The 16573-nt window shown below is 36.5% G+C and overlaps 1 protein-coding gene across 1 annotated transcript; it reads right to left on the bottom strand.

Annotated features, from left to right (window-relative positions):
• Nucleotides 1–12521: 12521 nt before the first annotated feature.
• Nucleotides 12522–13871, bottom strand: LOC134671352 (uncharacterized). The gene is made up of 2 exons (XM_063529188.1): nucleotides 13756–13871; nucleotides 12522–13583 (listed from the first exon to the last, which is right to left on the bottom strand). The coding sequence occupies exons 1-2, from the start codon at nucleotides 13771–13773 to the stop codon at nucleotides 12687–12689; spliced, it is 915 nt and encodes a 304-aa protein (XP_063385258.1). The 5' UTR covers nucleotides 13774–13871; the 3' UTR covers nucleotides 12522–12686.
• Between the last annotated feature and the right edge of the window lie 2702 nt (nucleotides 13872–16573).

The following is a 16573-nucleotide window of genomic DNA, read 5'->3' as shown; positions in this document are numbered from 1 at the left end:
GTTGGACTTAGGTAAGTCGTCCATCTACATAATTTTCTTTCTACTATTGTATTAAAATATTTGTTCAATTGCACAGCCCATAGAAACGCTGTAGTCATGTTTTTAGTAGATTTCAACTGACAAGCTATGATTAATGAAGGTTCTTAATAATATTGTATCGTTAAGCATCTTTGGCGATATAATTTATGTCATTTCGTTATAGCCAATTTATACGAGGCGTACTTAGTAATTAAATTTGATAGGTACCAAATCTAGTCCTATTTATAATCATAGAGTAGATTAATTACTAAGTCCTATAACTTTACAAACTAATTAAAAATTAATTCGCTAAAATTAAGACTTCATTTTCATCTTACAAAACTCTGATCTCAAATCATCTAGCCGCGTATTAGCCAACATGCCAATCGCTCACGTTCCGTAGCGATCGACTCAACTGTCACTGTTGCACTATACGGAAGAGTGATAGAGAGAGACACAAAGCGTTTCGCTGTCGTAGCGATAGCGATTGTCACCTTGACTAGGCCGGCTGATCTTAACGGGTTCCCATGTCGGTTGGATGCACTGTGAAGACTCAATCATAGTCATTTAGGTGTTATGGCATGATAACGGCGGTGACAGTATGTGGTTAAATAATTTTGCATAGTAAAGCCACGACCAGTATTTTAACTAAGTATCACGAAATATTACTTTTAATTGCTTTTACCTTGAGTTCCGGACACCAAACTTCTGTAAAGCTACATTAATTTTATATTTTTTTGCTTCTCATGCTTGTAATATCCGTCTTCCCCTGCATGCTTCCAGGCTGTAGACTGGTCTTCAGTTTTCGGGGCGTATTTTAAATTAAATCATTGTACGGGACATAGAATCCTTTACAGGTACCTAATATTATTTCATAAGAATTCTAACCTAATTTTATTTTATAAGTACCTATTTAGGTAGGTACATTATTGACTCTCTATCGATATCGTATATTTATATATTTATGGACACTGCTTATAACCCTTTGTATAAGTAATTTTATTGTAGTTAACTAATTAAGTATCTACATATATTAAGCTGTGCCTACACTTGCTGAAGCGCAAATAAATACTTATTCGTACCTATTATGTACTATTCTGCTTTACCAAATAGATGCTAATTAATAACTTTATAATTTTATGTAACTAATTCTGACAGTGCGTACGCTACATTGATGATTTAATGAACCAAAATAGAAAGTTTACTCTGAAATTAATCTTGTCCATTGCGGTTTTCGTAATCGCTAATTTACGTTAAAGCTTAGCTTTGTAAGGCGCAGAGCTTGGGTTTGATTCCATTCCCTTGCCGAGTGCTAGTGAATCCAATGCTCAAGCGAATATTTAGTGTTCGGTCCGGAGCTGTCAAATTTTGCGTTTAAGTAACTGACAGGCCGATAGGTACCGTCCGCTTGTACCATCCCAATAACCCGGGGTTAAGCGGTTAAACCGTTAACCCAGTGTCAAATTGTACTGGTAACCATGGTAACTCTAGATTTAACCGTTTAACCCCAGGTTAGTGGAATGATGCAAGTGAGCCTAAGAATGACAAAAACACTATCGAATAAAATACTACAGTAGGCATACTTAATTAGGCGCTTTTGATATTTTTGCATTTGAGATATCTTAATCTTGTACGGAAACATACTTTAATATGACAAAAATAAACATATTTGTAAAATTGATGGAAACGTCTAAAATACATATATCAGCAACCCAAAACAAGTATGTAGTGTAGCAGGTATTTAAGCAGGTGGTGCTAGCACCAGCATACCACTTGATTTTAAATGTGTAATTCAAAAATACATAATTTTATAGATTTTTGAGTAAAACAGTCGTAAGCTCGAAAGTCATAAATATTTTTATCTCTCCGCAAATCTTGGGGTCAACACTCGTTCGAAATTCAAACATTCGATCAGCTTGCACTTGGTAAGCAGGAGGAATACTTCGCTTTAGCTGCAGATTAACAAATTAGGCCGCAACTTACAGACTATACATGTAATGTTCAGTCGCCAATTAATTTTCAAATTAATGTGAGACGTGTTTACGAGTTTGTTTTCCCATCACTGGGAACATTTTTATAGAAATTTAATTATGAACCACAGTATTTTTTGCAGTAACGATGGTGATTAGGTATATATGTATATATATATTTGGATTTGTACACGTTAAGTAAGTTAGTATAATTTTAACGATTATTAAAGACCGTCCTATTTTTTTGAGTTTCAGCGATGATTGTAAACAATTAACTGATGAATGGTTAACGTTTACTTTAAAAACAGTGTAACAAGTATATTTTATCGTACAATGGACATCTTTGATAGTCTGGCAAACACAATTTGTCAGTCTAAAAGGACCAGGAAAATATCCTTCTTTTGGGGGCTAGTACTTACTAGACACTGCACCTACTTAATCTTTTTAGTTTGACCCATTGGTTGACTGGTAGAGAATGCCTTAAGGTATTAAGTCCGCCATTTGTACCTTCATGTATTGTGCAATAAATATTAAAATAAATAAATAGTACTAGCGTAAAGCAGGCCACTGACGAGCCTTCCAAATGGATGCCGTTACAATGGATTCATCCAAATGGACGGCATCTTAATATTAAACATATTGTACGTTTTTGACATTCACGGACCGATTTTGGATTGCAGCCACGCTATTTGGACTTTTGGAAGGCTCGTCAGTGGCCACCTTAAGACAAAGACAGTATGACTCTCTCTGTCTATGTTTGAAATGAGACAGTCCTGGCCCAAGCTATATTAATTAACGCTAATAGTATTCACCACGCCTCATCGGAATTGCTCAAACCAAATCTAGATCCATTCGTTCAATTGTGTATTCAAAGCAAAGAATTACACACTTACATTTTCATGAATAAACATCATGAGAAAAAAGAGCATTAATTAAGTAATCACGCAGTAGCGGTAATCGATTAATCGTTTTAAAAGTAGTCAAAGCATAAGCTATTAACAGCAAATTGGGTGCGGGTCATACTAATGGTTAACTTTCGAATGCTCTGAACTTACTCAATTTAACCAATTGAAATCCGATTCTATTTTCTTATACTTAGAGTATATTTTTATAAATTTTACTTTTAAACTTGAGATTTATGTAGAAAATGTTTACTATATTTTAATTGATATGTCAGGAATTAATAACTCGTCCTACTAAATGACTGGCCAATTGGTTTGTTTGCCAAGCAATACAATTAAATATGTGAGGAAAAGGGCAGAGGTCAATCAATTTATTTACATCATATATTATGTTTATTGGTGATTGAATGATTGACGTATAAGTAGTTCAGACCACTTGAACTACAAAATTGAGCATGTAGTCTTAAGGATGACTCACGCTTAAGGAATGCAAATCGGTTATTTTTTGTATGGAAATAACCGCGGTTAACCGATTATTTCCATACAAAAAATAACCGATTTGCATTCCCTACTCACGCTAGACCGGGCCGGGGTCGGGCCGGAGTTTAAGGCGGCGCTTTCTATGGAAAGCAGCATGATCGCCGATCAGCCGTCATAGAAAAGACATGTCGGACGCCATTAGCTTTTCGGTGAAGGAAAACATCGCGAGGAAACCTGCATAGGGGAGACCGAGGTGAGTTGTGACAGATGAGAGTTGTGACATCGTTGATTTTTTGGAATCTATTAACTAAAATCAAGGTCGCAATAGAGCGCGTTTCTTAGTTCAAGTTACGAGCTAACAAACACACACTGTTGCGGCGCTCGCTAACAGTAATTAGATTCCAAAAAATCGACAATGCCACAACTCTCCTCTGTCAAAAATCACCTCGGTCTCCCCTACATCCGCAAGAAATTCAAATGTGTATGTGAAGTCCCCGATCCGCATTGGGCTAGCGCGGGGACTATAGCCCAATCCCTTTCGCGCATGAGAGGAGGCCTGTGCCCAGCAGTAACGTGTGTCATAGGCTGAAATATTAATCTTTTCAATCGGAATGGAACACGATATTTAACCGTGAGAAAATACAAAAAATTTAACAACATTACAGTTCAGTGCATTTATATTGCTCAACCAATTAGAAGCAAATAAACACTCGGAAGTGTTTGTTCGAGATTGTTATCCACATTGTCAGCGGGGGCGTGAAGCTTGCGTTAACATCACAGATCACATACCTATATTTACTACACACACACCTATTAGGTGGACTACACATACTCGTAAAACACATCGCGTACACCCTCACCCTTATGAGTTACTCGTATAATACTGCACATCGAAACAAACGTTTCGATACTATAAACCTAATAGGTATTTAACTGGGACATGTCCCAAGGCATGGGTATGCAAAGGGAAGTGGGACACGTGACAATTACAAAACGTGATATAAATCCTGCAGGGTTCGATCGCTTTATCTGACGATATCCATGCAGACATTATAACGCGCGGATCAAAAACTTTTTTAGTAAGTACATATTATATTATGAGTTAAATTAAGGTTATACAACTTTACTGTTGATATCATAATATAAGTGGACTTTAAAGTCTAATTTTCGTACCTACCTATTTTATCCTTATCGGCACATTACAACTTTTTACTTTATTTAAATTTGAAATTATTAGTCTTATAAAAATGTAGGAATCAATATCAATATCAATATGTCATTAATGCCCGCATATCATTTTAAGGGAGAAGACTTAGTTGCACGATAGACCCATATTAATATAGTAGGTACCTATATGAGAGAACATACACTTAGTTCAGTAACTATAGTTCGTTTTTTTTTAGCATTAGAAAGAACTTGCAAGAAGGTAAGTGATCTTGACGTGTCTTTTAATTGAAAAACGCTTTTTAAAAATCATAAACTATTACTTATGAAAGCAGATTTTTAATTGTTACATGTTTGCCGTAAATTATTTTTAAAATGTGTTTTTCAATTAAAAGACACATCAAGATTGTTTACCTTAAAAAAAAAAAAAAATTATAGGACATTCTTACACAGATTGACTAAGTCCCACAGTAACCACAGTACCTTATTTCTAAAATGTTAAAAAAAACGAACTATAAAAGTAGTGTCCGCCGTGACCGCGAGTCTTAAGAAAGCTTTACAATGCGGATTTTGTGAGAAGTAATCTATGGTTGTACTAACACTTTGCATCTCTGGCAGACAGGGTCGACTCGGGCGCGTTGTGTAAAGAGGGAGCCGTTTTTGACACTTTGACAGGAACACTGATGACTCGCGACGGGGTCAAGTATGTGTAAGAGTTTAGAACTTTTCTATGCTAGTAAATGTATGTAGGGTGTGTAATGATCGCTATATATAACAATAAATGATCTATTTTCATTCGATATAACAACATGTGGTATAATTTTGAATAATATAACACTAAGGTAATATAATCAACCATGTGTATACCAACAAGATGAATAATTTTATATGGTATAGTTAAGGGTAGATATAAAATATTTCTTGCTCTATATATTAGTATGAGTTTAGCATTTCCTACTTATCTCAGACGATCTATATTCGAAACGCCACTACGATGTTGCCACTTTTTAATTTCTACAATTTCTTGTCGGTCTATACTTAATAGTGTTGTTGTAACATGGACATTATTATTTAAAGTCACCAAACAATTAAAAACTATGACACATTGATATGTCATAGACGGTATGGCGTCCCGTTTTCTTAGATTGATTTGAAAGAGTCGACACTACGATTTTGCCACTTTTTAATTTCTACAATTTCTTGTCGGTCTATATATTACTTTTTACAAAAAAAGAAAAAAGTAAAAAAAAATATATTAAAAAATTAATAATGCCATTCAGTTTCCTTAAATCTACTTAACCATACCCTGAAGTTAACGGAGTTTAAAACAAAACACCGTATATAGTTCGTTTTTTTTAGCATTAGAAAAAACTTGAAAGAAGGTAAGCGATCTTGACATGTCTTTTAATTGAAAAACGCTTTTTAAAAATCAGTAACTATTACTTATGAAAGCAGAAGAATATAAACGATCGTATTAGAATCATAATTGTTACATATTTAACGTAACTTATTTATTAATGTGTTTTTCAATTAAAAGACACATCAAGATTGTTTACCTTATTTCTAATGCTAAATAAAACGAACTATAGAATACTTATCGGTCGAGCAAAAAGTAAACAAAAGGAGATAGATCGGCCCACATCGATCAAGCCCCATATTACATAACTTACGTCATTACACTGTTATTCAATGGTTCCGGTCAGCGAGCGTCTTTCGGAACTGTGGACGCATCGGTGTGTGTAACGCCATGAATTGATTCCGGTACCTACCTATAAAACGATGGTAATTGGTATTATGTAAAATTGTAAAAGAATATAATGGACTACGGTATGCCAGTTCGCATCGACTATAATTTTCAATAACTTTTTTTAAATATATTTTACAAATACTACTGCCAACGACAATTCTTGGGATTAGTTGCCAAGCAGACCCCAGGCTCCTATGAGCCGTGGCAAAAATGGCGGGACAACGCGAGGAAGATGATGATGATTTTACTAAACATTCAATTACTTATTGGTATCTCTTCTATGGTGCCATTCCATCCTTGATATGTTCAAAAAAAAAACATAAATATCCGTCTTCCATTAAATTAACATCTGTCCGGTAGCTACGTAACTTTTCTTAGCAAAATCCCTAACCGTACTTCCGATATTAAATACTTTAACTCAGGTTGTATAACATATACTGGGAAACGCGATATTGACTTCCCTCTTGGTCATAAACGTCAGTATCCAGAATAACGCACTTGATCGGCAAGAACTGAGGGCCTACCGCGAACCACGTTCGACGTGTTGTCTCTCTGTCGCACTTGTAAATTCTTACGAAAGTGTGACCGGGAGGCAACACGTCGAACGTGGTTCGCGGTAGGCCCTCTGGGCCGGTGGGACTAGATGCAAGTGAGCTCAAACCGATCATACCTATTGCTGTATTTAGCACTAAGCAAGTACCTAGCTGGTAAAAATAAAAGTGGCTGTGGGAAAAATCATTACTAATGACACGTTTTCTTATGAGTGCCTTTAAATCAGTCATGTTTAGTTTAATGATCTGATAATTACCTGTAAAAACATGTGCAGGTCTAGGTTGGTCCCTGGAGAAAAATATCATTCCGACAATGTCATAGTCTAATAAAACATGGTCTTCTCTTCCCAGAGTGACACAAGCCTACGTCACAATAACATGGCCGCTATATATAGCGCTATCGCATATTATCATATAGCGCTGTCGCATGATGACGTAGGCTTGTGTCAGTCACGTGACCACGAAAAGACGGGAAGAGACTACCAGGCGGAGTATATTATTATACGATGGACAATGTATTGACTGTACGTAATCTCAGTTATCTGATTTAAGGAAAACAGCTTACACAAACTTGTAAAAGTTGATCGACACGTTTCCATTGAATTTTGGTAGGTTTCTAGCTATCTTACGAATGATCAAATAAGATTTATACCTGCGTGTAACGTACTTATCTTTAATTAAAATCTTGTTTTGATTTTAATTTTTTACATAACCATGTTTAAAAACGTTCCGTAAGAACTAGGATCATTCCGGGAAAAGGAAGGTCCAACAAGTATTACAGCACATCCACGATCTCGTCAAATGTAGGACTCTCGTTAAGTAATATTTATTTATTAATAGCCTATACTATTACTTCTTACGATACTTGAACTTGCCGCTACACTTTAAGTCTTAAACCTTCGAGATAAAGGTCAAATTTACTTAAGATCATCGGCAATGAATTTGGATTGAGATTGTATAAAAAGTAGATGAACAGACCGGTCCATGGAAACTTGTAGTACATCAAACAAGTTTGGTATTTATTTTGCTGATATCTACAGTATGATTTGAACAATTATTTTGTAATTCTAAGTAGCCAAGCGATTGTCACCTTGGCTAGGCCGCCTGATCTAACTAAACGTCCAGTGCCCTGTTCATCAAAAGCTTGTAACTTGTAATACAAGTGGAAGTGCCTTTCTAACAAAAGCTGTCAAAAAGGGACTTTCATTTGTATGACAAGTTACAAGCTTTTGATATACAGGGCACAGATGTCTCATTTACGACGAATTATTAGGTGTGTGCTATTATATACTTACTTACCTACACCTATACGAGTGTTGATACTTTATTGGGACAAAAAATACAAACTAAACAATAATAAAACTAAACTACATGGAATATAAAACTTAAAATACGGAAGTGTGTTGATACTTGATATTATATGTATTTAAGTATTTAAGATGATATTGCTTGATTAATCATTTATTTGTCAATACATAGTGGGTTTACAATGAGGTCTTAAAACTATTTACAATATGTTAGTACATAGGATCTCCACATTGTGCCTACAAACTAGCATACAAATTTAATAAACTACCCTAATTCCATGCAAATATATCGTAGCTATTAACTTATCTATTAAGGAACTCGCCCACACTGTAGAAACATTTCTCTCACGGCCAAACTTAGATATTCAAACTATCTACGAATTTACAAGTGTATTTAATTGGTCTTAACAGTTCCTGTAAATAAAAACAATGAAATCACAATCTACAAGTCAACATTACGATACGAGCCATGCATGTACTCGTACCTATATGTACGTAGGTATACCTACTCGTACGCAAAAGCCGACCCGTGTATAATTAGAAATGAGCAACATCCTATAGTTACCTACCTACGGTATGGCAGGTGGTTCGATTGCTCATCCCACTTGCAATCGGAATGATACGAATAACGCGGCAATTAGTTGGGCAGACTCCTTTCACTGTTACACACTACACAATACACACACATTAAACAGTATCCTATCCGATTCTATATCATTATTTAACTAGCATAATTTACATTTATAAATCGAATGATTTAAATTAGGTATTAATTTAGAAAGAGGCTAGAACGAAAAACTAGCCAGGTTTAATTCTTTCTACCTGAGTTTTATTGCTCACCCATTTAAATTTGCATTTATATAATTGTAGTTAGTTTTAGTTTTATATCCCTATTTATGTCTTTTAGTAATTTATGTAATTCAATATTTTGTCCATTCATTTTAGAATAAAATTATCCCCCGTTAGATCTTAAACATATCGTTATCGTATCTTGGTGATGTCTAAAAGATATCTAATAGATGTCTATTTCACAATCCGAATCGGACCCCAAGTTAAAATAAAGAGTCTGGAAGGAACCATAATAGTTGGTATCTATTTTGTGAGTATAATGTATAAATGAATTTACAAAAAAAAATAAGGTAAATTAGTACTAGTAAACAAATAAATAGTAGGTAGTAGTAAGGTAAATTAGTATTAGTACTATCAAATAAAACCATGTCGGTATTTGTGCCGTACAAACTAGCAATAATTTCACATTTGTTACAATCCTTACAGCCCCAGGTATAATTGACGTAGGTAAATATTTTGCACCGATTTCCTTCCATGGTCACTATGCTACTCCCAGACTCCCATCATCTGCCCTCACAGGAGCGCCTATAGTAGTCATATTAGCAAAGCCAATGCACAGTTTTCATAACCGTGGTATCTCACTTCTCGTCTCTGTAATCTCAAAAAATGTGTTAATGTAACAGTTCCTTCTGTAATTACTCTGTGCACTGTGCTGATAGCACCCAGCACCCACAAGTGATAATGATAAGAGTTACATCATACACACAAGTTTTTATTCTCACGTTAATTTGACGTGATGTGAGGCAAATAGACGTGCCAATTTACTTGAAAAGCGAAACAAGTACTAATTATAATTAATAGCCCTACTTGTTATGTCACGTTTGTATTTACGTTTAAACACGGCTGTTAATTTAAGTGCTGATAAGTTATTGGAATTTCGTAATTAAAGCGTGCCAATGTGACTTCTTTACGTTGATATGTTTTGAAATATAAAACTTACTACCTACTTAATTTTTTATGGCCATCCAAATTACACCTCTAATATCCGGTGATGACTATGGTACCTATATATGTTACTGGTTACTGCTAAAATCTGTGATAAGTACTCATGAGGGAATGACTGAAAAGTGAGATCAATACTGATATCATTGATCGATTCAGGTTACGTGGCAAAAAAAGAGCTTTAGCAGTTTGAAATAGGACAGTGTGCACTTATGCAGTGGTTCTTAAATAGTTCTAAAAAATGTATGGCGGTGGATTTTTATTGCATTTTATTTTAACCGGAGCATCTAAATGTCAAGGATCTGAATAGCACACTTTGAGAAAGTGGAAATAGGATAAAGTCTTTAGCTTTACTTATTGCGCGTAAAGATTAAAGTGAAAGTTCGATTTACGATCGATAGAGCAGCGCGTGCGCAGGGCTCGTGGAAGGGAAACCCGTAGAATCACTTGCACTGAAACCAAACTTGTCTAATTACGTAGTGCGTCGAGACATACCAGGGTAAGATCAGAGGGCCTACCGCGAACCACGTTCGACGTGTTGCCTCTCTGTCGCACTTGTAAATACGTACGTGATCGTGACAGGGAGGCAACACGTCGAATGTGGTTCGCGGTACGCCCTCCGCAACGTAAAGTGACAAGGCAGAAATGGGAATTAAAAGGGAAACCTAATAAAGTTGGCATAAAAGTCTGTGATTGCCATATTACAGTGAACAAAAAAGGACCAATTAAATAACACATGTGTTTTTGTCACCTGTCGTGATTCTTTCACCGGATGGTCACATCGGAAGATCAGCGCTGGATGTCGCCAACATCACGCAACCATTTCGTGGCATTCCTTCCTATGGTTTTCTCTATTTTTTGTATAACTTTCTTTTCTGTTTGTGCTTACGAATAAGTATTTTCTATTCTATACTAAGTATTTGTTCACTCTTGCCTGTACAATTTTATTGTATTATTTGTATTTTATCTTATATCTACAGTCATCATAATCCTAGCGTTGTCCCGGATTGTTGCTGCGGTTCATGGAAGCCTGGCTTTGTACATATGAGTCAAAATATATAGAATTACCATTTTAAGTAATTATTTACCCAATAATTAATTTTATTACTAACCAAAATACTTGTCTTATTCATGTAGGATTTAACTAAATACTCGTACCTACTAGAGCATGCCCTATTGTTTAAATACTGCAAAGTAATGAATGTATTTGATAAAGTTGATGCAGCAATCATTAAAGAACAATCTCATCAAATAACTCACCTGCAAAAATTAGAGAGATCTCATAAATTGCGTCAACTCCAGAATTTACCAATTTACAAAGGTGCCAAAAGCAAATAATGTATGTATATGGCAAAAGAACTTGTTGGTATATTCTCCCAGATACATTAAATAAATTACCTAAGGAATTAGTACATATATTAGAAAATATAAAACCATCGCAAGTCAATAATATTCTAAAAGAATATTTCACAAATGACAATGATCTGGCAAATATACTGGCAAACAAACTAAAAAAAACCATTAGCTAAATTAAAATAAGTAGATATTTGTTTATATTCTGAATTATAGTTAGGTAACAACAAAACGCGAGTTTAGTGACCGCGCACATAATCTCATACTAGAGATTTTGCACACATATGTATGTAGATTTAAGTACTTTTTTGGGAAATAAATAGATTTAATTTTTTTTTTTAATTAAAATAACGATCAATTGTAGTAATGTATGATACATATAAATATAAGTCCTGGACATGGCTTACAGGTCGCCCTGTATGAAAGTAGGATGTGTGTATTGTATGTGCGTTACCGATTTGCATTATATCTACGTGGGACATAATATTAGGTACATAACATGGATTTATTATTTAGATAACGTAGGTAGTTATGTACCATCACGCTCCGAGATTGTTGCGCCATTTAGGGTGCTAGCTAAATTGGTTGTTCAATACTTACGCTATAGAATTTCCAATTTAGCAAGAACCCTAAATGGCATAACAATCCCGTGTGGTGACTGTACTTTCGAATAAGTAAGTACGTAACGGTATATATATTTTCATAAAAACTGAATTAAAAACATGTATAAACTGCTCTCTCTCGCATATTTTGATATCGATTCAGAACCCAGGGTCCGCTATGCAAGTACGTACCTACATCTATAAAAGTTCAAACCTCAACCCACATAAATGGGTACCTACATAATTGTCTCGATTACATAATGTGACTCACCCATCCCCCGCAGTCAGCAATATTATGGAATCAAATGACAATTTACCCAAATGATAGGGTAATATCCCAAGAACAGGGTAATATTTTACCAGTGAATGTAATGTAACGTAGGTAACTACATATAACTACTACTTACTACTAGTATGTCTCTCGCCCTGAAACGTACATGATCTTTCAGATTTTCAGGTGTAACTATTTAACTGATGCGGTTCGTTTTCAATCGTTTCGAATCGAATCGGATTTTGTGTTTCTAAAACTAAAGAGTAATTTATTATTTATTTAGATTCTTTTAATACAGGATTATATAACCGCAACAATGTTAATATTTTAATGTTAAATACGGGTCTAAAATAAGCAAATAAAAACACATAGTTACATATTTTATTTTGTACATTGAATAACATTACCAACATCTGCCATATATTAATAAATAACATTATAACATAATATAAATGGCAACTGAACACCTGTTACATACGACTAAATTAAAGCCACGAAAAGCGGTAACTAGTTTAAATTCGTTTACACAGTCATTTTAGCTTGGAGTACGAGCCGCTGCGGCTGGTCGCGTACGCTGTCTTGTAGCTGCTGCTGGAGTCCGAAGGCACGAAGTCGCCCCCGTGAGACCCGATATCATTATCTTCCTTGGGCAAGCTCGACGATACAGGCCCCTGGACTTTCTCATACTCAATCGACGGCTGTGACGACGATCCATAAGATAAATTATACTTCTGCTGGGCGTTCGATGGATAGTAGTTGTAGAAACTTTGCGAAGGATTCGGACCAGGATACAACAGGTTATTATAAGGATTCGGCGGCGCTAAAAGAAACATAGTAGATGGCTGGCCCAAGTAAGGCTGACCTAAAGGCAATTGCTGGTACGGAGAGGCCACATTGAATTGTTGCTGTGATGGCAGCTGAAGTTGCTGCTGACTGTACTGATGGTTCGCGGGATTAGGTGAAAACAGTGACTGAGGATACTGCAGAAAAGGACTCGACTGGTAATTAGTGGACGGTTGTATAAGCAGCTGTATGTTCCCGTTCGCTGTTTTAGATGGGATTATTTGATATTTAGATTGGTAACCTGGATTAGGAACGAAATTGATGGGAAGAAATTGCGAAGTAGCCGGCGGGGGAATAAGGTTTATTTGTGGTTGAGGAGAATACCCCGGAGATACCTCCTGTTGGTTCGGAACCGAGTAGTATTGGCTTGACGCTTGACTCGGATAGAAGGAATTCGGGACTTGAGTCTGGTAAGAACTTCCCTGTGAACTCGGTGTCTGAGAATAAACCTGATACGTGTAGTCCGGCTTTTGAGCTCCAGTAGGGATGGAGTTTAAACTGGTCCCTTTACCAGCGCCTCGTTTCTTCTGCTCCGAATCCTCCACTTCGTTCGCACACACCAGCGCGGCGAAAGCCACGAACATCTGAAAACACCAATTAGTTTAATGATCCATCATCGCCTATTCAAGAAAGGCGCAGAACACCATCAATCAGCTACCTCGTTAAATGGCTTATTTGCTTTGCGTAACAAACGATTGTAAAAGTACAAATCGCCCGTTAATTTAGTTTTAAACATTTAATAGATTTAAAACTTACTAGGATCCTCTTCGACATGACGGACGTTTGCGCTTTACAAATTATAAAATTACATTATTTTCTAGTGTGAAAGGAAAAGCGCTCTGGGCGAAGTCACATGGAAAAGTGCATTACTGTATCAAGTTCAGGCATTTATATAAGCGTTCGTGTGCAACTTTCCTAGGTCCAGATCGAGGGAATGACCGCTAGGTCTTTGTCCGATCGCTACATATCCAGTTTGCGAGATACTTGAGATAGTTTCCTGGCCATATATTCCTATCGCTAAGCTAGTTTGAGCAAGCTGTGCACTGTAAAAAGCCATTAAATTGGTGACCTCTGCCTCAACCAACACCCGTAAAAAGTATACGTAATGGTAGACCATGACATGTGCTGGTTTGCCTCACGATCAGTTTACACTCGCTGAGCGATTGTAATGGCACCTAGTGCCACGGAAATGTGACGGAGGTGCGTCTCTGCTCGATTTGCGACCATTTCCTACAACACCTGCTCTCGTTAGTATTGCCTGCGTGCCTGACAGCGGCGCCCACTGGTGGCTATAAGACACATTCATTACCTGACAGTTGACAGATGTTAAGTGTTTAATACAGTCATAGAGAAAAAAATACAAGAATTCTAGTAACAAGTAGCGGTATTGATAAATATAATTCGAATTCCCTACTCGATGCTAGATGTCGACTGCGAAAATAATAGCCCTTTTGGTATTCAAATGTATGGAGTGATCACTCTATTCTTACTATATTTCTCTATGGTTCAGAGTACCCTAGACTACAGTAACCTAGACAGGAAACACAAAAGCTTTTACCACTGTGATCACTCTATTCTTACTCTAGCAGCACATTCAGCATTTTAGTACCCCAAAAGTACTTTCCACATAACCAATACACATGAGAGCAAACGGGACACGCTGATATTGATATTAAATTTAATTCGGTATAGAAATGATACTCTGAATATACCTCATTCACGTTACAAAACGCGAGTACATAGGTAAGTACTTATTGCAATTGGTACAGTCACCTGCAATAAATATGTTACACAACGAAGGCCGCAAAAGTATCTGACACGATCTTATTTGTAGAGCCATAAGAGCGTGGCACTTATTTTTTCGGCCTTCGAAGAGTAACATATTATTGTTGTACGATGCGACTGGATTGATTCTAAAATACTTTGGCTCCAAAAAAAACTGAAGAATGTCAATTGCTCGCAAATTACTGGAAGTAAAGGTAGAAACTAAAAAAAAACGAAATATGGATGCGTGAGTCACGTTCGGTGAAGGCACTGCGTTACACAACAATTCAGCATGCCTCAAGGTTGCGCCCTAGTTGTAAAATGCTTTCTGTTATTGGGTCAGTCAAATTTTGATAAGTATAAAGTTGAATTTTTAATGATATTACGACCAAAATGCCTTCAGATCAAATAAAAGATAAATAAGTTGAAAGGTCAACAACTTTTCTGAAGAAGAAGATCATTAACTTTCAACATAAACGTGTTTACTTTGTGATAATTCGGTCCTACCATTTATACGATAATATTTATAAAGAAAATATATTTGAGATACAAAGAATACGAATAAACAGAACAAACTATCAATCCAACTAAGAGAATTAACCTACCTATCAGACGATATAATTGCAATTGCCTACTCATTAGTTTAAACGTAGCTACCTACGATTATACTATAATGCTTAACTTCCATATACTCGTAATGGCTTAATGAACGGCTTCCTACCCAAGAGAGTTAATGCAGTTACAATCTATAGTAATTTAGGTAATCTATAGAATATCTTGAGAGCTTTCTACAAAGGCTGGCTAGCGAGAATGAAGGGGCCGACTAACTATAACTACCAACCAGCAGCTACGATCGGTGATCGGTTAGACCGGGCCGTGTCCGGGCCGGAGCTTCCAGCGCTTACTTTTCTATAATATGACAGGTGATCACGTGATGCTTTCCGTAGAAAACGATGCACCGGAAGCTCCGGCCCGTACACGGTCCGGTCCTCGGAGTAATTAACAATGGAGCCGCCATTAACAGGCGTTCCCCTCTGTCGAAAAAAGGCGGCCAATGGTCAACTACATGTCAACCATATGTATGGACTGACGTTTATCTGACATGACGTACCTATACATTTGATGTGCCCCTCCCCCGCAAAAAACGGCAGACTATTTTGTACCGAAAATTTTAGACATGGCGTCTCCGTTGGTTATATCCTCCAAGGTCCGGTCTAACGTGAGTCATCCTTAAACCTAATTGGTACTACACCCTGCCTACGAAGGAAGCAAAAAATATTTTCTGATTGTAAATAAAATGGGTTAGTGTAGGGTACCATATCTTAGAGAAGGCGATATTTTCTTTGAACAAGTTTATTATTTAAGCCCCAATTAGGCGCCCCAAGAACTTGCATGCAATTTCGGTACATTGCTAACCATATAGCAGGTAAAGTCGCCGTCAAAGATATGTTTACACTTTTCGCCTTATTACAAAGGAGTAAGGTGCAAAAGTGTAAACATATCTTTGACGCCGACTGTACAATGAATGAATTCAGTCGATCTACCAAATACCGCAGTGTAACGAAAATTGCATGCAAGTTCTTGAAGCACTGAACAATTATAAATGGGGCTTTAGGAAGGAACTGGGGCCCGTTTCTCAAAAGCTTGTAACTTGAATACAAGTGGAAGTCCCTTTCTAACAAAAACTTTAAAAAAGTGAAATCCGCTTGTATTACAGCTTGTAGCTTTTGATAAACGGGCTCCTGCGATGCTCAAAGTTTAGGACAACCTATGTAAATATCGTTCATCAGATAATAAGCCCAATAGTTAA

Source organism: Cydia fagiglandana, chromosome 15, assembly GCF_963556715.1.
Source record: "Cydia fagiglandana chromosome 15, ilCydFagi1.1, whole genome shotgun sequence".
In the NCBI taxonomy this organism is placed as follows: domain Eukaryota; kingdom Metazoa; phylum Arthropoda; class Insecta; order Lepidoptera; family Tortricidae; genus Cydia; species Cydia fagiglandana.
The sequence above is the reverse complement of the archived record's forward strand: the minus strand, read 5'-3'. Positions and strand labels throughout refer to the sequence as shown.